General features: G+C 39.5%; 1 protein-coding gene across 1 annotated transcript; it reads right to left on the bottom strand.

Moving 5' to 3' along the window:
- Positions 1–4,652: 4,652 nt before the first annotated feature.
- On the bottom strand, positions 4,653–24,182 carry LOC146650205 (protein mono-ADP-ribosyltransferase PARP12-like). The gene is made up of 12 exons (XM_085387489.1): positions 20,191–24,182; positions 19,186–19,321; positions 18,192–18,675; positions 18,057–18,107; positions 17,843–17,969; positions 16,960–17,119; positions 11,472–11,592; positions 11,278–11,374; positions 10,779–10,854; positions 8,631–8,761; positions 6,578–6,729; positions 4,653–6,319 (listed from the first exon to the last, which is right to left on the bottom strand). The coding sequence occupies exons 1-12, from the start codon at positions 20,463–20,465 to the stop codon at positions 5,979–5,981; spliced, it is 2,151 nt and encodes a 716-aa protein (XP_085243615.1). The 5' UTR covers positions 20,466–24,182; the 3' UTR covers positions 4,653–5,978.
- Positions 24,183–24,301: the final 119 nt, after the last annotated feature.

Here is a 24,301-nt window from a genome sequence, read left to right as displayed (position 1 = left end):
GACACGCGATGGTGTTGCCGTCCTTGTTGCTAAAGACAGTGCATAAAACAGGCGCTTGTCCGTGTGTAGTGTGGTTGTATTAAACAGAGGTGTGGACTCGAGTCACATGACTTGGACTCGAGTCATTAATTTTATGACTTTAGACTTGACTTGAAAAAATGTTCTAAGACTTGTGACTTGACTTGGACTTTTACACCAATGACTTGGGACTTGAATTGGACTTGAACCGGTTTACTTGAAAAGACTTGATATTTTACCCCAAATATAAAATTTAACATGCATATTATATAGAGATTGAAAATGTGACGTCATTCACGGGTAGAACCGCAAAGGATTCTGGGAACTCGTGGCAAGCGGTACTAGCGCACGCAGGCTTTCAATTAAAATCAGTCACACAGCGATAAAAAGAAACACAAAAATGTCAAGAAGCCGTTGTATTATTAACTGCAATAGCCGGTCGCATGACAGCCACGAGAAGCCGACGGGTAAAGAGATCGGTTGTTATCGGATTACGTCGTTGAAGAGAAATTGTTCAAGCCATGTTTCCGAAGTAACAAAGACGCTACGGATGGCCTGGATCATTCAAAGATCAAATATAACGTCCCAGAACACCAGCTCACAGGTTAGTCTGCTCCAAGCATTTACACGAAGGTCAGTGTTTTTTAGTAGTTAATACGTCATTTTCATAACATAATTGGTGATATAGGTTACAAGCAAGTCTGGCGCTGAACAGAAATTGTGGCGCTATGCTCCTTTATTTATTGTGCATAAATAGTGAATTGTCCTGACACAATATTGCGTTTCGCTTCTGTTATTATGGTACATTGACAAAAACACATACTTTTATTCACAGGATAAAACAGGTTTTTTGTATCACTAATTGCCCAGTACGATTACAGCATACAATATTATTGTCACTGCTACATTTCTGTGATGCTACCAGAAATTATTTCCACTACTAATTAATTACCGTTGAGCTCAAAGGTCCTATTAATAAACGGTTAAGGAATGTGTATTTATGACGACGATTTGTGAGACTGGTAAACTTATGATACGTACGATGGTCTTTCGTTCTACACGGTGCATTTCAAGGTCCTGCACCCATCTGTCGGTAAACTGTACCTGGGCTTGTTGCAGTGACCGGAAGTTACTAAACTTCATGAGTGTATGCACTCACTCCAAGAACCGTATGATTATAAATATGCATATAAATATGCTACGATGAGATAGCTGACTTCATCTAACTAGCAAATGTTGTCCAGGCTACGTTGGTGATACAGTTTTTTTTAATGTGTATGATATTTTTGTCATGCGATTTTAAAGCTGGTCCTACAACCGCATCCAAGAATAACATGCAGCTTATCTCAGAACTGTCGGTGAAAATTATTCTTGGAGCTGCATTTTAAAGAGGTGCAATTTCACAATTTGTGTATATTTTCTAAGTTCACTATTTTGTCATGTGTTGAGAAAAACACAGATTTTAAAATTACATGGTCTAATATTTACATTTAGCATAACTGCAACATTATTTTTTCTTTTCTTTTTTTTAAAGACTCGAAAGGACTTGAAATTCAAAGTTTCAGACTTGTGACTTGACTCGGACTTTTACACCAGTGACTTGAGACTCGACTCTGACTTGCCTGACATTACTTGAGACTTGAGGATAAAGACTTGAGACTTACTTGAGACTTGCAAAACAATGACTTTGTCCCACCTCTGGTATTAAATATAAGAGAAAGAGAGAACTTTAAGAAATTAATATAGCCACTACAGTAACCATCAAAATGACGAAAAAAAACATTGCCGTAAACAGTTTATTTTGCGACACCACGAAACAAACGATAGCGTAAAATGAAACGATAGACGTTTTTGTATCGTCATCCGATATATATCGTTATATCGAACAGCCCTAGTCGTATGATCTTTTCCTATTTAAGGATGATTTTCAATCCACTGGTTCCCTTCATGTCTGCCAGTACTCCATCCTGTCTGATGGTTCATTAACAACAAATAGCTACAAGCTTCAAACCTTCAACCCCACACCAGCTATTGCCCTCAGAGCCTTCGCTCCCTGCTTTTACTGTTCTGCACCTCCTCATCATTCTCTAACTCCTCCTGTTGTCCAAACAACAGCAACTGATAGGGTGGTAGGCCTTTCTCCTTGGACAAAGCGGCTATTATCAGTCTATTCAATAAGCTTCTACCACACAGAATACAACAACAACCGCAGCACTCTATAGTAGCTAGGAAACATGCCATTTATACTAACAAGGACATGCAATGGTCAATTTTTGAGTCAGATCAGTCTATTTGTTTGGCGCCTTCACCGGTTTCTGATTAGGCCTAACCCTCAGCCAGAGTTTACAAAGGTGATTGTGCAGGTATACAATGTGTCATGTGGTGATAATTAGCTCCAGCTTTACCTTTTATCTGGACAGCACTAGACTGGATGTGCATTTAATCACCTCATAGGGTCCAGTCCACCAGGGTTCAAGCCACTTTCCATTGTGAACTTTCACCCGCACCTAGTCACCAGCCTTTATTGCTGTAGTTGTAGTTTCCTCAGGCTCAGCCAGCTGCACCTGCTTAAACAAAACTTAAAAACTCGCTTAGTCTACGCTGTCATATATTCATCACAGTTCACCTGCCAAACATCCAGAGAGGTCATACGACCTCCCTCTCAGGGTTGGACCAGGCATTGGCCTGCCTCTCAGCGACTCATGTGGCATCAGGTGTGTATGCGCACCCGGAGAGGTTCTCATTGACATAAGAAAAATGGGGAGAGTGTCCACCCATCTCAGTTTACTGTCCTAATATATGCCACAATTTTTCTCTTCAAAGTCTGATTTGCCCTTTCACCACCCCTTGTGAGGCAGGGTGGTAAACAAATCGGTGTGTTATACCTAGAGCCTTTTCTACCTCTGCCAGTTCTTTATTGAACAAATGTGAATCATTGTCAGAGCATATGCTCCTTGGGACACCATAGTCTGCACTCATTCATTTTTGAATGGGATTGCTTCCACCTAGCTTGTGAAGCAGTCCACCGCCACCAGCAAGTAGCTGAAACCTCTCACTCTGTTTTCAACTCCCAAATCAGGGACTTGGGAAGCCAAGCTCTTGAAAATCTTGAAATATGTGCATCCGCTGCAAAGCTGCAGCAGCGTGTGTAAGTTGACAGCCACAATAAAGAAGTGTACTGAAAAGTGCAAACATGTGGTCGGGTCTGTCGTGCATCAGTGGTGCTGAAACCCAGGATTGGGGCTACCAGAGTCTTTGTGTGTCGGTATGATCTGTCCTCTTTCTTCCATGGGTGAATCCTCTTCAGGTTTGTTTTACTCCTCTGAGGAAAACGCAACATACCACATGTCTACTTCCACTGCCTTCCAAGCGTTTGGTGCATCTGTGGCCTCCCAGGTCAAGCTCAGCGCTTTCTTGACCATTGAGCCCAGTGTTCTAGCCTCATAGTTGCTTCCAACTACAAGTGTGACATGAGAGTGTAAAGTACTCTCATCTAAGCCTGAGTTATACCTGGAGCTCTGTAGCTCTGTAGTTGGGCCTTCCTATAATATAATCTTTGCAACGGTTTTAAATGCTTCTTCAGTCTTCCCAGCAGTTTAAATATTTATAATTTCAACCACATTAAGGCTGGCAAAATAAATGCAATCAAAGGGCATGCATGAAATTAAACAATAACCTAAACTGGGTGAACTAAAACTAAAACATGGGAGGGAAAAAAAAAACCTTAAACATGGTGAACTGACATGGATACCTGAAGACATGACGCAGACAAGGAACGACTGAAAACACACTGACTAAATACACACAGGAGGCTAATGAGGGAAGTCGGAACACATGGGGAAAACAGCTGACACACATGAACATAATGATGATAATGATGCATTGGTGGCTGCCCACTGCTTCACTGGGTGAATGGGTTAAATGCAGAGGAACTATTTCCCTATGGTGACTAACACATACACATACACACATTACACACACAGACATGAAACATATGAAGGGCAAGGGAGACTTAACAGGGGTTGAAAACACAAGGGGAAACTAATAAGCAAATGAACTTAGATAACCTAATGAACTTAACCATAAACATCAAAATAAACTGAAACTCAAAACGCTGGGTCAAAAGACCCAGGATCGTGACAGACAGTGCAGGAGCGTGAAATGGCTAACCAATTACTTTCTCCAGTAAAGTAATTAAGTGAGGTACTGCATCATTTTAGGAAAAGTAAGGAGTAATGTGAAAGACATTATTTAAGTAAGGACCCAACATTGGTGACATTAATAATCAGGCATCGCCACCTGTGCATACTCAGCATGATTCAATATACATTATGCATTATCGCCTTTCTAGCATTTGACAAATCTGCTGCTGCTGTCGCCACTTTCTCACACTGAGCACACGACTTAGAGTCTGGAGCCATTGCAGCAAACATCATCCAGCGTGATCACTTTGGCAGTGGGTCACTGATGATTCTTAAAAAGTGGCACAGACCTCCATGTGTTAGCCAACAGTTCCCAGGACTGTTGTGTGTTTTGCAACTTTGTTGCTTGCAGTTGCAACATAGCTGAATTCATTTGACGTTACCATCATAGTTGATAACTAAATGATGCCAGTTAGGCATGCCTCCTTTTTAGAATAGAATAGCCTTTTATTTTCTTTGTGCATGTACAAAACAAATTGTGGGTTCTCCACATCAACTGTGCATGAAATAAAAATAGAAACAGTAGGACGGCAAGAATAAAAAACAGACAAAAGGAGTACATACGACAAAATAAATATATACAAGCAAGAGAAATGCATCCAGAAGAAATGACCAAATTAGAGGACAGGTTGCAAAGTGCTTGAAAGTAGTGCAATGGACTTTGTCTGAGTTGAAAGAAGTGTAATGCTATATCAGATATCAAGTTTTAACGCAACCTTTATGTTTTCGTGACTCCAAGAGCAGTGGTGTGCGCTCTGTAGTGCACAATGGGACGATCTTAAAGAGATTAAGAGCCACCACAGCATCGTCTTTGAGCTTCCCTTTTAATATTTTTCTCTTTTTTTTTTAGGTTTTTCCAAACACAGAGCTGCTGTTTGTTTCTATTCATGTTCTCAAAAGTTGGTCCCTGCTTCTTGTTGCTACCATCAGGCACCAACACATAATCCATCATGTGTCTCGGACAAGTCATTATAAGAATTTCTGACTCTAATGGTCTAATCTGACAGCGTCCTTTATCATTAATTGACATTTTATGATTTGTTTGCATTATTAACACTAAATGTGGCAGACATATAAAACCTCCGAAGATAATCATGAGGAAAGCACTTGGTTTTTTCTTCTGATAAGGTTAACTCAGTCCTGCTGTTTTTTAATTATTCTGTATAAAGGCTGGTCTATTTTCTATAAACAACACCTCAGCAAATGGGATCGTGCCAACCTTTTTCTTCATCTTCAATATGCTCATAAATACAAAGTGAGAGGAAATGCTGGCAATTTGTAGAAAATCATTTTACATTTGGTCAAGGTGGAAAAACTTCAGCATCAAAACAACAAAAACAGAAATAGAAATAATAAAGTGCAACAGGAAAATGTAAAAATATAAATCATTCATCATTCAGCAATTTCATCAAGGTTTCCCCATCATTTGAATTTAACCTAAAATGTTTTAATATCATCTGACTGAGAAGCTAATTAATCATAAACTGTTAATCTACATTAACTACAGACCAGCTCACAATTCACATTTTCTAATCGTCTGGAAGTAAGTAAGAGTTCTTTTCTATTGTGAACATATCTGTCATTAATATCTACTGCTTCTTTTTTTATATTTATCTCTACATAAGATTTTTTTGTGCTTTTTTGCTTTCAGGTATGTGTTTGCATATGATTAAATTATTCAGCACAAACTCTATTAAGCTCCTTCAAAATAAAATTTCCATTTCAAGACACTGCCTACCCCCTTTTACACCACTTTTGTTAAGCAATGACACAAGAATTATTAGTACTTTGATTAAATCCTGCTATAGTTGCTGCATTGCCATTGTGCACATTAAGTAGGTTTGTGGTCTTGTACTGTATCAGGTACTCGGGGTAGATCTGCTGCTTCTCAAACACCACATATATGGAGGGGTTCATTACATCATTCACACAGCTGTCATAGAAGTTTATGCCCCCTCCATCCTTGGAGGGAGGTCGGCGATAATCAGAGGACCCTTTGGTGAAGTCTCCCACCAGCACCCGTGAGATGAACATGGCTCTCTCATCAGTGTCTCCGGTGTAGTTGTGGGAGTAACTGGCATCACGGGCAAAGTAACTACCTGTGTTTAGACACCAAAAGATAAAATTATCAAAACTTTATTTGTGGGAAAAGACAAAGGGCTACGCATTATTTTCTTCAGTGATAAACAGAGACAAACAAAGCCTTTGGTTTATTTTTTTTAAAGTATCACTTCCCAGCACCCAAGGGTGTCACAGAAAAGACTGCAAGATTGAAATGAGAATGTTTGGAATTTTTGATTTTAAACGTATTTTTTCTGAAAACATAATTTGAATATTCAATAACCGTTTTAACTCACCTTTCCCATAAGCCGTTCCATGAGTTCCACAGATTCTCCAGTCAAAGTTGTGGTGGCAGATGGCGTCTACATCTTTGGAGTCAGTGCCATGAAAAAGCTTTTTCTCCATCACCTTTCCATCTCTGTTTTTGCTCTTCATTTGATTTTTCTGCCTTGAAATAGGAGGCAGGAAAAAACTAACTCTAACTGGTACATGTACAGTAAGTGCGGGAATATAAAGTGAATAAATATACTATAGACATCTACAGTATACATACTATATACATCTGCAGCAGCAGTCTCTGTAGCCACAAGTGGAAAGCAGGATAACATTGAATGCTAAATGCTGTATAAACAACAGACGCAGCTTCTGTTTCTGAAAATATAGCTTAAATGTTCAGCTCAGGTTTGCAAAATTGCATCTGAACAAAACACAAGATTTCTGGAATAATGTCCTTCAGAAAGATGACACCAAAGCGGAGATGTCTGGCCACAGTGCACATCAAACAGAGTCTCTGCACAAACACCTCATACCAGCTTTCAAGCTCGGTGGTGGAGGCGCGGCGATTTGGGTTTGTTTGGTCTTTTACACAACAGGACCTGAGCACCTTGGAGTCACTGAGTCAACCATGAACTCTGTATACCAAAGTATTCTACAGTCTAATGCAGTGTTGGGCAAGTTACTTTGAAAAAGTAATTAATTATAGTTACTAATTACTTCTTCAAAAAAGTAACTGAGTTACAAGATTCTAAAAGTAATTAATTACTAGGAAAAGTAACTATTGCGTTACTTTAAAAAAAAATGTTTAATTTTAGAGCATTATTGGCTGTTTTTGACTACTTTCAATTCTCCCTCTACATTTCACCTTGAAAAACTCTTTCCTTTGCCTTGTTTGGTCTCATCCTTTTCAGCACAACCTCACATGTTGGAATTTACAGTTACGTTTTCATTTTGACATACTGTATTAACACAATTGATCTAAAATCAGATAAAAACATTAACTCTGAGTAGAAAAAGTTATCTTTTTTACTGTAACAACCACAAACATGTTTAATGAATCATATTTCATAACTTTGAATGCAAGTATAAATTGTAAATTTTAAAATCATACGCACAAGTTTTGCAAACAACAAAATTGTTGTTGCAGTTTGCAGCCATTTACCTTTTACCCTTTTTTAAATAACCATTTCAAGCTATTTACATAACAATCAGGTGTTCTCATTCAATAAGATGCCACACAAATTATTTGTGCCACTTCAAATATTTCTATCCACTATAAAGAAGAACATCACACCTGATACCTGCAGGTCTGACATAAGGTCATAACCAGAGAGGTCTCGCTGCGCTGTCCTTAGACAGTAAACGTGACGACACTATTGAGGAAAAAATGCCGCGTATATATTGTTTATCATGACTCTGGTTTTACGTGGCCTATCACCACAATTTAAAAACTGGTATATATCACCTTATTGCTTTGTCATCTTGAAGTAGTCGTGTGATTGGCTTACTACGACTACTTCATTCTTCCTCAGTCAAGCAGCAGCACTCATGCGATTGTTTTGCCCCCTTAGCTCCAGGTGTTTTGCCAAAAAGTAACTAATCTGAGCGCGCACAGCTGCTCAAAGCTGTAGCGTCCAGATTACTTACAGCTACTTCCGTGCAACTGATATAAGGTGCGGTAACCTGAACACAGCTTCAACCGTCTGTTTGTTGAAAAATAGTAACACCGCATTTTAGTAACGGCGTTGTAATGATAGGTAGCAGTAATTAGTTATATTACTCGTTACTGAAAAAAGTAACGCCGTTACTTAGAACATTGTTATTCCCATCACTGTTCAAATGTGAGGCCATCTCTGAATGAATCCTGAATGAAATGCAGGGCTTTAACAGAGCGGTGCATAAATGAATGCCTGCAAACCTCAGCGAACTGACAGCTGGTAATACTATATACACTTTAATAAAAAGCTCAGTCATATCAGTTACACAACCATAACCTCACTTTAGCTGGCAGCAGTGGTACAGTAACTTTATACTCACAGTGAAAGATGGGTGCACATTAAATGAAATACGTACAACTGAAAGGCTTCCCATAGAGCTTTGTTCTGAATCCTCTCAAACTTGATGATGTCACAGTCTTTCATGGTTTTATAGAAAAGAGCTTCAGCCTCCTTAAATTCTTCTGAGCTGAGCTGGAGTGAGATTCGCTGTATGAAAAAAAAACAGGCACATTAAATATTTTTATTCACAATGACAACGAAAAATAACAAGTGCTCTGCTCTCTGCTTTTCCTCTCACCCCCAATTGCTCATGGCAGATGGCCCCGCCCCTCCCTGAGCCTGCTGTTAAAAATGAGTTTTTTTCCTTCCCACTGTTGCCAAGTGCTCGCTCATAGGCAGTGTTGGGAAGGTTACTTTTAAAATGTATTCCACTACAGATTACAGATTACATATTGTATCTTGTAACGTATTCCATTACGTTACTCAATGAGAGTAATGTATTCTGAATACTTTGGATTACTTAATATATTATCATGCTTTTTTACAACTACATGAATGTACTATTGCTGGGTGATTTATTACTGAAGGTTACTCGCCATACCAACACCAACTAGATGTTTAAATCTTAATATAAATGAGTAACAGTAGGTGGACATTAGGTAAGGCTGCACTTTTTGCAGCGATCTCGTATAGAAAACTATTCCACACGTATATAAAACAGGTCAGCGGCTCCGAACCGTAGTAAAGGGACCTCTGGATAATACGTCGGGCTCGTAGATGAAAACTAGCTTTACTTTGTTGTCTGGGTCAACTTTGCTAGCGAAAGACAGAGAGAGGCGTTGGAAGGCTGCTCCAACCGAACTTATTGTTTCGGAGGAAAACACGAACACAGTCGAGTCTTAACAGCTTACTTACAGCTGGGCTCGTCAGGCTCTCTTTTTGGCTGCAGTGGTTATTATTATATTTACATGCTTCCAGCTCCTGTTTCTGCTCGATGACAGCTCGTACTTTTCCTTTTTCTCCCTCCTCGCGCTCACAGACACATAACGGGTATGACAGTCCATTCTCCCTGTAGCACGGACTACACTGCCCATGAAGCTACATTCTTTAGGGCGATGCCTGCAACACTCTGCCTGTTGCCTTCATATTAAATCATTTAAAAAAATATTTCTTCACGTGACTATGAGACGCGAGAATGAGACGTTTGAGCCTCTTAATGCGGGTTTTGTTTGGGTTTCCACCGGCGTGGAATTACCAAAAATAGAGAGGGGACAGCCTAACATATGAAACAGGAAAAGACGGCTGTGTAATCCATTTATTTTAGCAAAGTAACTGTATTCTGAATACCACCTTTATAAACAGTAATACAGTTACTCATATTTTGTATTTTAAATACGTAACGGCGGTACATGTATTCCATTACTCCCCAACACTGCTCTTAGGGGGTTGTCTGATTGTTGAGGTTTTCTCTGTGTTATTGGAAGGTTTTAACTTAATATATAAAATGCCTTAAGGTGACTTTTTTGTGCTATATAAATAAAATAAAACTAAATTAAATTGAATCGAATAGGGACAAATTGCCATCCCAATGCTTAACAGCAATCAGCTAATGTGTTTCTTAATAATAATGAAATAATAATTAGGCTGCCCTAATGTAATATACTTTTTTAGCATATTCAAAAATACTAAAGTACTTTTGTTTACAAAAAAGAAATAAATGCCTAGCAATGCTAAATTGTATGTTTTAGCTTGTTTACTTTGAATAAATTGCTACTTAACGTTTTTTAAAAACTGGTTTTTTTCTTCTCCTACACCATTTGCAACAGAAACTCTGTTCTCACGGCAGATTAGCCAGACGGCTGCACTTCATTCATTTTCAAATTATTTAAGAATTTGTCACAAGAAAAAAAGACCCCATAAAAAACAGGAATAAAACCTTCAAGTGAACGAACATGAAGAAGCAGAAAACCTCGTATGAAACTGTCTTTTTCTGCTTCTAACTCGTTTTTATGAGCTGTCCTTCTAATAAATGAATTCATCCCGTCCAATGAAAAGCTTCGCATCTTCAACGCCAACACCATTTTGTCCTCATGTCTATTTGTCAGTAAATTTACTTGCTCACTTCTGTTATTAATATTATTAGAATACAATTAATTTCGAAAACATCTAAATTTAAGAGTGTGACTTACAACAGAATAGTTATATTTTATGTTTTTTACAATACCGAGCATCCTGTTTGAGGGATCTGTGTGTTGTCCCAGGTTTTTGGTATTGAAGTGGAGCTTTGAACTGAAGACCTTCTGCAGAGAGAAATTCAAATTTACTTTAATGATGTCATTTTTATAGAAGTTGAAAAAACAAGGCCAATTTTATTTTTGTTTAAAATTAAGTTTACAACTTTCCTGGATCCAGCATCAGCTCTTGTCAAGCTTTATGAAGCTGTACGCTACAACAACAATATTGTTTTTTATTTGTTTGCTTTTGGTTAGTGAGCTTTGTTTGACTCTAAAGACCAAGGCAATATCAGTACTTTGGCATGGTTACCTATCAGTATTGAATAGAAATTACGTTAGATTCAAGACAATATGCTGGTCTCTAGAGATCTTGGTGTAAAAATCAAATCCCATCTCCAACTGGAATAAAGATGACAAGAAAGTTCAAGTATCTAATGAATTTAGAAAAAAGTAAGGAAGTCTGGTGGAGCTGTTTTGGGGATGACATACCTGACTTTCTTTTTTAGGGCATCTGCAGCAGAGACAAACCGTGGCCGTCTACAAACAGGCCTTTTGGTGCCGTAACGCTTGTTTGTCTGCATCATGTCTGAGGGGCAAAAAAGTTTAAACTTGCACAACAATTATAAAGCTGATTTTATATTTTAACATGCAGAAGTATGCATGGTTCCCTATTCTTTGTTTACCTTGGAAACTGAGTGAATATGACTGTGAACCAGCAGTGAACTCCACCACGTCTTTATCATTGGCCAGGAACTTCTCCTCCAGCTTTGCACTGTTGATGTCTGCTGCTTCGTGTCCACCAATCTGCAAAGTGAGAACAGTAAAGGTGTTTTTAACCTTGAAGGAAACCTGCATCGGCATATGAACAATGAACAGTTCATAAGAAAAGGACAACTGCCAACCATAGGGAGGGAAAAATTGATACACCATAGTATCGTAATATTTAGCATGGTAATATATTCTGGAAATACTATGAACAAGAGAGCTGGTTTCATGGACCCTCGTGTTTACATTCAACTGACGATCATCCAACACTGGACACACTTAGCTTGACAGCGTGGCTTATCACGCAAGTAAAAATAAGACTGGAGTAAAAATTGGTGGCTGCCTGGTGATTTATTGATTTATTTATTCATATTCTGTGACCAACTACAACTTGTAGTGAATACATTTTTGCCCAGAGCTTGAGGATGTTGCACACTTGTGACCACGTTTGAGCGCAAGGTTGTCTGACAGGAGGCAAACTTACTGAAACCAGTTGCAGTCAGACTTGGACTGACTCTAATCACTCACAGAGAGATTGGCTAAGGTTTGCAGATAGCTTCTATCTAATTTATAAATGCAGACATATTACCACTTTAAGATGACAAAGCAACAAGGTGATATATACCAGTTTTTAAATTGTGTTGCTAGGCCACGTAAAACCAGAGTCATGACAAACTATATATACGCGGCGTTTTTCCTGAATAGTTTCGTCACGTTTACTGTCTAAGGACAGCGCAGCGAGCCCTCTCTGGTTATGACCTTATGTCAGACCTGCAGGTATCAGGCTGTGATGTTTCCTTTATAGTGGACAGAAATATTTGGAGTGGCACAAATAGTTTGTGTGGCATCTTATTGAATGAGAACACCTGATTGTTCTGTAAATAGTTTGAAATGGTTATTTAAAAAAGGGTAAAGGCTGCAAATAACTTTGTTTGCAAAACTTGTGCATATGATTTTAAAACTGACAATTTATATTTGTTTTTAAAGTTATGAAATATGATTCGATAAACATGTTTTTGGTTGTTACAGTAAAAAATATAACTTTTTCTACTCGGATTTTATGTTTTTTGTCTGATTTTAGATCAATTGTGTTAATAAAGTATGTCAAAATGAAAACATAACTGTAAATTCAGACACGTGAGGTTGTGCTGAAAAGGATGAGACCAAACAAGGCAAAGGAAATAGTTAAAGTGAATTGTTAAATGTTGTAATTTTTACAACAACAGAGTCCTGAGCAGAGAGGTCCAGCTGCAGTGTGTGCAAACAGCATCAGCATGGATGGATGGAGATGCGTTTCCAGCAAGCTGCAACTTCACTGTGTGTGAAGATGACTTTTGAGGAGACTGTCTGAGTGACATTTGCCATGTTTGGAGTAAAAATGGCAAGATGAGACAGTGGGAAAACACAGGACAAAGCTGAAGAGAACTGTCTGCCATTGGACTGCAACGTGGGAGAGGAGAACGGAGTGAGAGGAGCAGGTGAGCACACAGAGGAAGGCTGTCGTTTAGTGTGGGAAATCAAAATTTGGGTAAGCAATCCTGGGAAAAAAGCAAACTGCTTTAAGTGGGAAAATTGAGAAGGAGTCTGGACTACAAAATGAGAAAGGTACACAAAAAAACACACACACAAACAGCATTAACCATACCAACCCCACATACACATACAATGACACTCATGAAGACCAGAAAGCATCTTAAGCATGAGATTCTGTTTGTCATCTTGTCCAAGTCACTAGTAAGATGAAAAGTGATACATAGACTAGTGGACTGAATATTATAGGAGGACAAATGATTGCATCATAGGGAGAAAACAGAATGCTGATGAGAGGTTTTGACTGAGTGAGCTGATTGTTGAGTTTCTGGTGTGTGAAGAAGTTTTAACATGGCACACATTTGGTTACATGAGAAGAAACTCATTATGTGATGAGACAACAGGGTTATGCTGTGTGTTGTGTGTGGCTGATTGGATGAATGTTTGAGATCAAACTAGCTGATGATTTGTCTTTTGTTGCAAGGTTGAGCCTGCCAATTAGGTTTGGTATGATCCCCCCCCTTACTTTTTATTTTGTTACTTTCATAGTGCACTGAAAGTTTTGTTTAATATTCTCTCTCATCTAAGAGGATCTGAACGTTTGAATAGGGAGAACTACAACATGTTGTTGCGAACGGTTGCAAAGTGAGTTTCTCCAAAATTAGAACGGGCTCAGGTGAAAGCCACTTGTTTGGGACAATTAGGAAGCGAGTCCCTTTCTAAAAGGATTCAGCGAGGTAATCCAGTCTAAATTCTGTTTCTTTTTGAAATGTCATCATTTTGCTGAGGGTGGAAACAAAATGCGACGATAGGTTCCACTATCAGCAAAGAAAAAAAGAAACAATCGATGAATGAATAATGAGTGAAAATAAAAAAATGGGGAACTGACTGACTGGTAAAAGCTGACAAGACTGACTGACACCACTATTCAAGGTTACCCCATTCAGATGACAAAGGAGTGGATGTATCTCTGTGTGTGCCTCTTGTTGCAGGAGCAGGAGGACACCACAGGAGGAAACTTGGGTCACATGACTATGTGAACTCTGCAAATTTAACCTTTTTAGTTGTAATTTTTCTGGATGTTTTTGAATTTACCAAAGGTGTGTTATTCATCACCTTGTGTTGCTCACAGAGATCACTGTGAGAAAGAGTGTATACACCTGCGCAGCACTAACATTTACATTTCTTTTCTACAGCAGAGGGTTAATCATGTGATTTGATCATGTGATTTACAGCAGGACACACAACTTAGTAATGTTTTTCTACCACAGGATTACTGAGATTTTGTGTGTCAAGAAAACTGTGGTTACAGGCTGTGTGTTGGTGATGAAATTACACTGTGTTGTTGAGAAAATGTTGAAAATTACAGGGGAAGATGTGAATACAGTGTGATACTGTGTTGAAACCAGTGTTACTTCTGTTTTTTACAGCCGAGTGTTAACTTTATGACCTTTTACAGCACCTCTGGAACCTGTTGACTTAGGCCCAACCTCCAGGATGATCCGTGTGTTTGGCTAATGTTTGTTTTTCCTTTAAAGCTGCTTGTAAAGGATTCAGCACAGACAGACAAGTGACGATTGAACAGATGTGCAGTGGTTACTCAATAGTTACATGGGGCTTATTATCTGACCACTATTGAGCTCATGGTGAGTGACAAACTTAAGAAAAGTCACTGTCCAGTCACTGTAACAAAAAATAATTTCCCCCAGGGATCAATAAAGTATTCTGATTCTGATTCTGATTACAATGTGGAATGAAGTGCAGATGTTCAATGATTTGGAGCAAATTATGGAAAAATCAGGGGTTTAATGAGTTTAGAGTAACCCTGCAATTATACTTGTCTCTGTGATGCTGAATACTTTATTAATCTTATGCTACAGTTGGTTGCAAATGTGAGTTTGTTTTAACTTAAAGACTTTGTCTTCTAGGATACAGGCTCCGGGTGCAGCTGGGAGTTAAACAATCTTAACGTTTAACCTCTGACTAATGTATTGACAGGGTTACAGGTTTGGAGTGGAGCTGCTCCAAGAGGGAAACTCTGGAGAATTTTTTTTAGAAGAGAATGTGCAGCATTCTTGTGCATGTCTCATTGTGTGGAGTTGACACATGACGAGAGCCGTGTGGCACAAGAAGAGTGTCAATTTTAAATTTGCAGGTACCATGAGGAGAAGCGAGTAAGGAAGAGCGTCGACAAGATGGAAGCTGAGGCCAGGAGAGACGCTTCAAGAGGACCAGTGAGAAGCAGGGACCATCTGCAGGACAGCTGAAAAACCACAGTGGGTTGCACCACTGGGCTTCCAGAAGATCGTCATGAGGAGACTTCGCACAGCAAAATCTTAAATAAAGTTTCGACGTTGACGTTGAAGAAGACAACTAAGGTGTACGACGTGCTCTGCCTTAAATCGTCAGCGCGTTGGAACAGAAACTGAGGGATGAAGGGAGCGTGCCAAGCTCCAAAAGTGACAGCGCAGTGGGGGACCAGCGATGGAATTGTGGTTCTGTGTGAAGCACAGATGCTAGGAGACTGGGCGATAGTTGACACCACTTTTCCCAAGGATGAAGATCATCTAAAGGTGTCACTTTGCCATGCAGATTTGATGCTCTGCAGAGAAGCCTTCTGCGAGGGAGAGATGTAAACAGAGGAGCCTTTTGTCTACATTTACATCGTGTCAACTTCTCTGAGCTGGTTGAAGTTTTGAGCCATGGGTGGACATGACTCAAAAAGGGGGGAGAAGATCATAAACAACTTGATCCAATTTCCTTTACAAAATCTTTTTCTGCAGTGACAACAGGAAAGGAGAAGAGTTGTAAGTGCAGATGATTCACCAGTTGACTCTAACCCCCACAGGGTGCCTACAGTGAGAAGATTTGGGGGGTTGATAGGGGTCATAAAGAGGAGTGTTGACCAGGCTACAGCTTTGAAGTTAGCTGAGATTCACATGGACAAACAGTAAAATCAACTGATGTGTTTGAATGCCTGTATACAGCTGGATTGTAGTGACATATGATTTGAGAATGTTGATTCTTCGTGTTTGACTGTTGACATTCATTTGTTTACTTGCAGGATGTAGTTTACTGTGTATGAGATGGAAGAACATAGTAGTTTAGAACATGTATTAATGGTGAACCTTTGCTGCAATAGGAGGTGAATGACGGCAGGAGCTGTGTGACATCTAAATCTACACTGACACTGTCAAAAACAAGTAGTGAGAAAATACTACACAGGAATAATCTGGAGCATAAAAATAACAAAACAGGAGGGAAATGTTAAAGTGAATTGTTAAATGTTGTCATTTTTATGCTTCCCATCTCTACATTGATTCAAACTGTGTGATCAAAGACATTCCTTTGTCTCACCACCTCTCCAGCCACTCTGTGCTGGGAGAGGTTTTATTGTAGATACATCCTATATGAAAGATCTGTTTCTTGTGTTGTAAGCTTCCAGCTTTATGATCATTTTGGTGAGCAGGAGGTCACACAAATGCACCCCCATGACACACGCATTCTCACATACACACACGTTTAAAACATGCTGCATATGAACAGTGCTAATAAAAATGCAGAGAGGTCGACAGTGATCACTGAGTATTTTTAAGGGCTTGTTCAGATTAAACAGAACAAGATGAGAAGCATTAAAACATGTAATGAACACAGTAGAAGTTTGGACCCAAAAGCAGGGTTCATACATCATCACTAACAACCAGAAACAGTTTTCTGGAGCTATTATTTAAAAAGCTTCAGAAGTGTGTTAAAGGTGGTCCATTTTGTATGATTGACATCACTCATAATTGTCCTGAAAAAAAAATGTTGTGGGTCCTTATGGGTTAATTTTTAGCAATCTGCCAAAATTTCTGTCAACACTCTGTAGTTACTCACAGCGGATGCAAACATGTTCCAACTCCCATCCTGCCAGTACCAAAGCCACTCGGTGGTGTGGATGAAGGTCGGCTCGATCACCGAGTTTTCTGTCGAGAGTCGACGCACTTTGTTCTGTCCAAACGTCATCGTGTCAAAGTGCACGGCCGGGCTGGTACTACTGCAAAAAAACAATCAAGAAAGTATTAACATCAGTTCTACCAAAACCTTTGTGCATTGAAACACTCAATGAAAGGATTTTCCTGTAGCAACAGAAAATCTTGTCTCACCTCATATTTTCTCTTTGTTTTACAATTATGTTAAAGTTTCAAATTATTATTATTATTTTTTTAAACTTTGTCAAAGTTTAAAATGAGCATCTGTTATTTTATCAGTGTATATATGAAAGAAAATATGGAAAAGCTTAATAGTTCCACTTTATCTAAAAACATTGAGATGATTGTGTCACGGCCAGGCGGATCAGCTGCACTGTCTCTCTTCCTCTCTCTCTCCTCTTCTCTCTCGCCGGGGCGGACTCACCGTGGGTTCACGCCCTCGGGAGATGAGACACCTGGGTCTCATGAAGATGATCAGCATTTAAGCCAGGAGGTGACTGCTGCTCCTCGCTGGATCGTTGTCTACCACGCATTAGTGAAGCCAAGCTACTGCAAGTCGGGTTAAGTGTGTTTCCTTTGTGCGTTGTATTTAAGAATGCGTGCTTTTCCCCTGGACCCCCCCCCCCCCCCCCCCCCCCCCCCCGCACCTTCTTGTATACACACCTGGTGAATTGTAAATAAATCTTTCTTGTGTGCATCTGAGCCCGGAGTCCTGCGCTTGAGTCCTCCTCCAAACCGTAACAGATTGTGTAAAATAAATCTCTGAAGAAGTTCAATTGTGTGAGTACCTGTATGAGTTACTGGGGTCACAGTAGTCTCTCTCAATTGTCTCATTGTCGGGCAAATCAGTCCACTGGACTCCATCTTGGACCTGCCATCGGTACGGCATCTTGTCATGAGCTTTATAACATCGATCTAAGGAGAAAGAAGAAAGACAGCTGGTCAAAGTCAAGAAAGAACTACATTAAAGCCTCAAACACTTACTAACCATGACTTTCTCACCATCATGTTTGCAGTGACCTTTAATGAAGTACATGCAGATCCCTGTTTTATCTGAAAGAAACAGGAGATATTTCACACACCTTGTTTAGACAGCAGTTTTAGTTCATCTCCCCATAGAAGTGTTTCCAGATTTACCTCTAATGGTCCTCTGTCTCTTGTTGTGCCCTTTGTTGGCTTTTGCAGCTTCATCGTCAGCTGCATGAATGTCACTTGAGAAACGGGCGTTTTCTCGGTTGACCGGGTTACCGTGTTTCCCTCTATCCCAATGGCGTGGCCGCTTTTTGCTCTTACCAAAAAGACTGTTTTCATCAGTGTTGTTGTCATTAGCAGAGACTTCACCACTGGAGCAGTTTCCTCTGTGGACTCTATCTTCCCTGTTGGTTCCAGCCAGTCTCAAAGCCTGTTTATTTGCATAAGCAGCCTTCAAGGACTGAAAGAGTGTGTCAGGTACGCCTCTAACTTTCAAAGCTCTGAATGGCTGTGGAGCATTAAAATCGTGGTTCTTCCAGCAGCTGCATTCACGGCTGATGTAGTTCTCACAGATGTGGAGCCTCCTGCAACCATCACCATCCCGACACCTGCTGAACTCTCCATCACCATTGTTGTAGTTGTAGCATATCTGATGGAGAGAAGAAAAGAAAAGATGGTTACAATCATAGCCTGTATATAAAAGATGGATATGGCCAATGTTATATCCATTATTTATGTTAACTAGCTATAAGCAAGAGGCGGATCTGACTGAGCAACTGAGGACATGTAGCACCCACATGTAAGTAGGTATAACCCAAAACCATACTTTGCTTTATCACAGCAATAAAAGCTCGATAAATTAAAGTTAGCAAAATGCTATCTAAATAAATAAAATGTGAAACTGGTGCCCAAGATCCTAGACGTATTGGGAATATTTTTACTGAGGTCATCGGTCAATGTGGGATCATTTTCTTATTAACTTGTTTGCAACAGAAAAACTCTCTCAAGCTTTTTAATATTGTTGTATTTTGTGAAGTTGGTGGGAAGGTTGAGCTGGATATCAGCATGACAAGAAAATGTGTCTAAAGAAAGGCTGCTTGATCAGCAGATCCATTATTGATTGAAATTCAACTTAAGAGTGCTCGGTAGTAAGACTCACAGCAGGAAGGAGTGTGTGGTCACTCTGCAGCAGCAGGGTGCACAGCTCCTCTCGGCTCAGGCTCTCCAGCTCATGCTCCCTCAGAAGTCTTTGGTTATGCTCAGACGTCAGCTCATGGGAGAAGCTGCAGCCCCTCCTGTTATAACAGAATCCACACAGCTGATTCGTGACTGTGAGTGCTAGCATCCATTTGCTCAGTTAAGAAGAAAAAACCCAAACCAAAAATAAAAACAGTGTAATACATTTAAATGAGCTGATGTCTCTCACTGTGGGATGATTATGAAAGCTTATCTGTCTGGAACAAAGTCAGCTGTTTTTGAGGCTGTTAGTGCTTAAAACCAAAGGGTTATATCAAATGACAGCCTAATAAATCATGGTAGTAATATTACATAAATGTCAAACTTAGGTTTTGGGACATACGTTTTAATGGGATTAGTCCAATACCAGCTTTTTATATATAGCTGGGTAGAACTAGAATCCCTTTAACATTTAAAATTGAGACAAAAAATTCAACCAAACACACTGTAAAGCCATTTTCCTTTCACTTCCACTCTTTTTTCTAACTGCTAAGCTAAGCTGATGTTGTAGCTGCACATAAAAAAAAAAACATCAGAGAAAATATGTCTAAGGGATTTTGGTTTTGCTTTTAAAAGAACAGCTCTATAAATTCTCTGTAGGCTCCTCTTGTTTATCTGTTTGTGTCTTCATTTCTATTCCTGTTATTTGAGTTATTACAATATATGTGGCAGGTGTATGGCAATGTCCAAGGCAAATATTGCATAGTGTTCCTCCCAATTACAACATGGTTCAGTCCATTGTGTCAAAACCTTGTTTGTTGTCAGTAGCAACCGATGCAGATATCAGGTTTACACGATAAAAGAGTTTGAAATCCTGCCTCCACCTGAGCTGTCAGATGCAGCTTTCTGTATACAGATACAGTGTGCAGAAATAATAATACTCCAATGCAATAAACTCTATAATTTACTTTAAGTCCAGCATGTTTACCTGAGCTGGCTGAACTCACAGAATCCGAAGAGGAAGTTTTTGCACAGGTGCAGACCCCTGCACGTCCCCGGGCAGTCTTTGCCTCTGCAAAGTCTCAGGCGGGTCCTGGCCACCACCTTCTCCTGTCCGTTTGGACAACACCGAGCAAATTTCTCTCGGTTCGAAATGATCTCCGACAACTTCGTGGGATCGCCGGAAAACAGATTATACACTAAATCCTCCGTGTTGACTGCTCCTTGGCCGGCGCAGATCATTCTCAGTATTTCTGTCGCCATCGTTTCCGAGCTCTGCCTGCGTTAACTTCCACCTGTGAGACCAAAGCGCAGCCTGACTACAGCTACATGTGAGGAGGAAAACTTCGGTATCATTTCTGATGATTGGAAAGCGAAACTGAACTATTTTTTATCTTGAACTGATGCTGTAATGCTGCTGATTTCCACTTGGGGGCGTCACCGCGCTGTATGATCTCCTAATGCGTCCCACACCTCGACTGAACAGGGGAAGAAAGAAGGCTTTCTTCCGCTTCACAGCTGAACAGAGTGAAGAGATTTCCAGTAATGCTATAACAAAATCAAGTCTCATTAATTTTATCTAAATGCTTTCTGCATTCTTCTCTTCAAAGAGTCTCTAATCAGATTACTGTGTTTTTACAGTAGGTGTTTAAGATTACATATGCCACTTTTAAAAATCCGATTATTGTAATCCCATTATTGCCATCTGTTAGTCCCACCAGCTTGAAACATGCAGCAGAACGGCTGCTGCCTGCAGTTTGTTTCCACCTCAAACATGCAAAAAGAAGGATTGGGCTTATTGCCTATTATAATCAATATGTGCTGTATTTTAACCGGAAATTCATGTAAAAATTTACTGTCGACTTTTAAATTGATTTTCTCATTTAGATGAACTTCCAGCACATTATAATGGATATGTTTCATTAGCACTGGAAACCAGCTCACCAGGTCTTCGCCTCCAGCTGCAGGAGGAACATTTAAAGTTCCCTGGCATCACTCATCTGCATTTTCTTGTTAACGTGCAGCACATTCCCCACCAGCTTCATTGCTTCCTGTTCCCCTCCCTTACTCCGAGGAGTATAAACATGTTGGAAGTGATTTTTCCATTCCTTCCCCCCCCCTCCTTTTTTATTGCCTGTCACTTCTTCCACCATCTGCTGCCACCAGAAACTATTATGCTTGTTACTCTGAAAAAGCAACATTTTCTTTAGTATCATAAAGGAATACAGACAAATCTGACCAAGAGGATCACAATGACCAGGTTAAGTAGCCTACTATATAGTCATTTGGTCAACAGTCTAAGATGCATAGCACCTTACTTGATTAAGATGTTTAAATCAAATTATTTCGGAGGACATTACCTGGTTCAAAGAACTTATTTTACAGTAACTATATCCTATATAATCGATCGGTTTCCTTCTTCAATATCAACTGAATTTTGATTATCGGGGGGCAGAAAAACAAGCTATTAGTGCTTACAGATGACTAATAACAATGACCAACTGTAGTAAATCCAGTAGTTCAATCTAGTATTTTGGACTGCTAACCCAAATATTCAAGAACCAAATGAAATCAAAACACTTGACTTGGCTAAAAAAGAGGCTGAGCATTTTATGTGGCTGAGGACAACTGCAGAGTGGTGTTAATTACCAGTGTATTTGTCATTACTTCATATTACACATACCCAGTTTGTGCCCTGAGGTTTGACCACCAGTGATATGATCGGTAACCACTCTTGCCTTCCATTTTGAATGGAAGTGTATTACCCGACCAGCAGGCGAAAACCCTTTTTGGTCTTGTTTTGTTTGCTAGGAAAATGTTGGAACCCACAGTTTGAATGGAAGACACCAACTTATAAGCAAACACTTGCCAGTAGAACATATCCTCCCCTACCGATATATTGGTAGGGGAGGCTATATCAATCGTGGATGTTAATTGGCCGATATTAAAATAAATAATAATAAATAAATAAAAGAAGATTATTTTTCACTGTCACTCTATATTTGTAAAAACTCATAAACAACAAGACATAACGAATGTTAGGAAACTATATGTGTGTCTTTGTCAAAGAAAAAACAGTGAGTGATATGTCAGATTTTTAAAGCGCTAAATATCAGTATTGGTCTTAAAAATCCTCTATCAGTCTGGCTCTAGTCAAATCTTTCGTTGGTGGTGAAACTGTGAAAAGTGCAAGACAAACCAGAAATGGAGACCATTTGCCATCTAAGTAAAAGTTGCACATTTTGAATGCACACATCCTCTGTTTCCAGTTTGTGTTGCATTTTTCAAGCTTTACCACCACTCAGCTAGTTGGCGAGTGGGTGCCAAGTCAATCGCCTCACGATCACATGGAGGTGTTTGGTTCAATACTCACTTTTTGACTTCTTTGTCGCCATCAGATTTCACTGAGCAACAGCCAAGAATTTGTAGAAAAAACTCACAAACCGGTTATACCAATAGGGGTTCAGCAGGAAGATGTGTAGAAAATGGCAAGAGATACTGCCTGATAACTGATTTAGACTTATGCTTCCTTTCAATGTAAATCTATGAATCTCTAATGACTCTAACAATGACTATAGTTTACAGAATGAATGTCATAAAGTCATCAGAAAAATGTGTTTACTGACGTCACGGTGCAGGGGATCTCTGTTGGTGCGTCCCATTTGAAAAACAGAATCATTCAGCTGGAATGCTCACTCAAGCCGGACTTCCATCTAGGAAAGTTAAAGCAGCATCAATGCCTACTTAATAAAAGAAGATCACAGGAGTGCACGTAAGCTTTAATAACGCTGGAATACTTGAAGAGTGCACCACTAATCTTAGGCATTTGTGACTTGCTAAATAAGCCACACATTTCCTTGCTTTTTTGACTTTATTACTGCTCTTAACTCAGTGTTACATCACACCCCCTCCAATATCTGACTTCAGAGCTAAATGGTATGAATTTGCAACCAAGGGAGTAGAGTGTAAAAGAGTAAGCCACAATAAGTTACGACACTAAAACAAGATTGTTTTCAAACTGCATTGTCATAACCCATATTAGATTTTTAAATCTCTAAATATCCGTTCAGAGGAGTAGCCCCCTGCTGGCCATTGGAAAGAATGCAAGTAGAACACACGGTCCACGTAACATATCATGGTGTGTCTGTGAAGATTCTCAGTCATCCAGGTCATCGTAGTCAAAGGAGCTTGCAAAGAAATGCGTCTGGACTTCTTTAAGTTGCTTGAAGACGTTTCACCTCTCATCCGAGAAGCTTCTTCAGTTCTAAGGTCATGGTGTAGTCCGAAAACATTAGAAATTCTGAGTTCAATATGGAAAGCCCCCCTCAAGTCAGAGTAGCACCAGCAATCTCCAGTTAACCTGAGTTAGCACTGAGCTTAAATGGTAGCGAAACCGTAAATCTTTTAATCTGTGCTACCAATGTTGTGTATTTGTGACTCACTGAATGCAGGGATGATTTTAGGCAAAAATAAAAGAGGCAGAATGCTGTTTTGGCTTAGAACCAAACAAATCCTGTTTTTCATCTCTTTTTCCAAACACAGAGCTCTGAGGTCTGTGTCCATTTTCAACATACAGTCTGTGTTCAACATACAGTCTATATGCTTTTTCTCATAAAGCTAAAAAAGCAAACGTAAAAAAACCCAAAACAGCCCAGTGAGGTGTGGCCTAGTTCTTTAAATCACTTGACAACAAATACTTTAAAATTCTTTTTAGTCTTATGTTTGTTTCTTATAGTATTACTACAGTCACACCTTTCGTACAAGGGATTTAAAAAGTATGAGTTAAGCAGAAGTGATTTTACAGTAAATGTGAACTAATTCATCTCATATTAAATCCATGTATTCCTTCTACGCTCACTCGCATTTTTGCGTCTGCCTAATTAAAGCGTGAGGCTTTAGCATTTTGCGTAACCGCATTTGCCTTAAGCTTTGATTTAAAAGAAAAGGCAAATTAAAAAAAAAGAAGTCTGTCTTTTTAGCCTCTTCGCCTGCAGTTGTGTGTGTAGCAACGCGACCTGCCTGCGATTTCCTGCTTTGGGTTTCCCTTTAAAAGGGGGCAAGGCTCAATGCTGGGAATTCACGTCATTTCGCCGTTTTAC

This window comes from Rhamphochromis longiceps, linkage group LG17 (assembly GCF_057381845.1).
Source record: "Rhamphochromis longiceps isolate RC_006_pf linkage group LG17, R_longiceps_female_GT1.1, whole genome shotgun sequence".
Classification (NCBI taxonomy): domain Eukaryota; kingdom Metazoa; phylum Chordata; class Actinopteri; order Cichliformes; family Cichlidae; genus Rhamphochromis; species Rhamphochromis longiceps.
Note: the sequence above shows the minus strand (reverse complement) of the source record. Positions and strands in the feature narration are given on the sequence as shown.

Bases quoted from the DNA above. Each gene is read 5' to 3' on its own strand.
- LOC146650205 (XM_085387489.1), bottom strand. From the start codon at position 20,465: ATGGCGACAGAAATACTGAGAATGATCTGCGCCGGCCAAGGAGCAGTC. The intron at 11,375-11,471 runs GTAAACAAAGAA...TTTGCCCCTCAG, and splicing joins ATATTCACTCAGTTTCCAAG to ACATGATGCAGACAAACAAG. The intron at 6,730-8,630 runs GTACGTATTTCA...TCCTATTTCAAG, and splicing joins CTATGGGAAGCCTTTCAGTT to GCAGAAAAATCAAATGAAGA.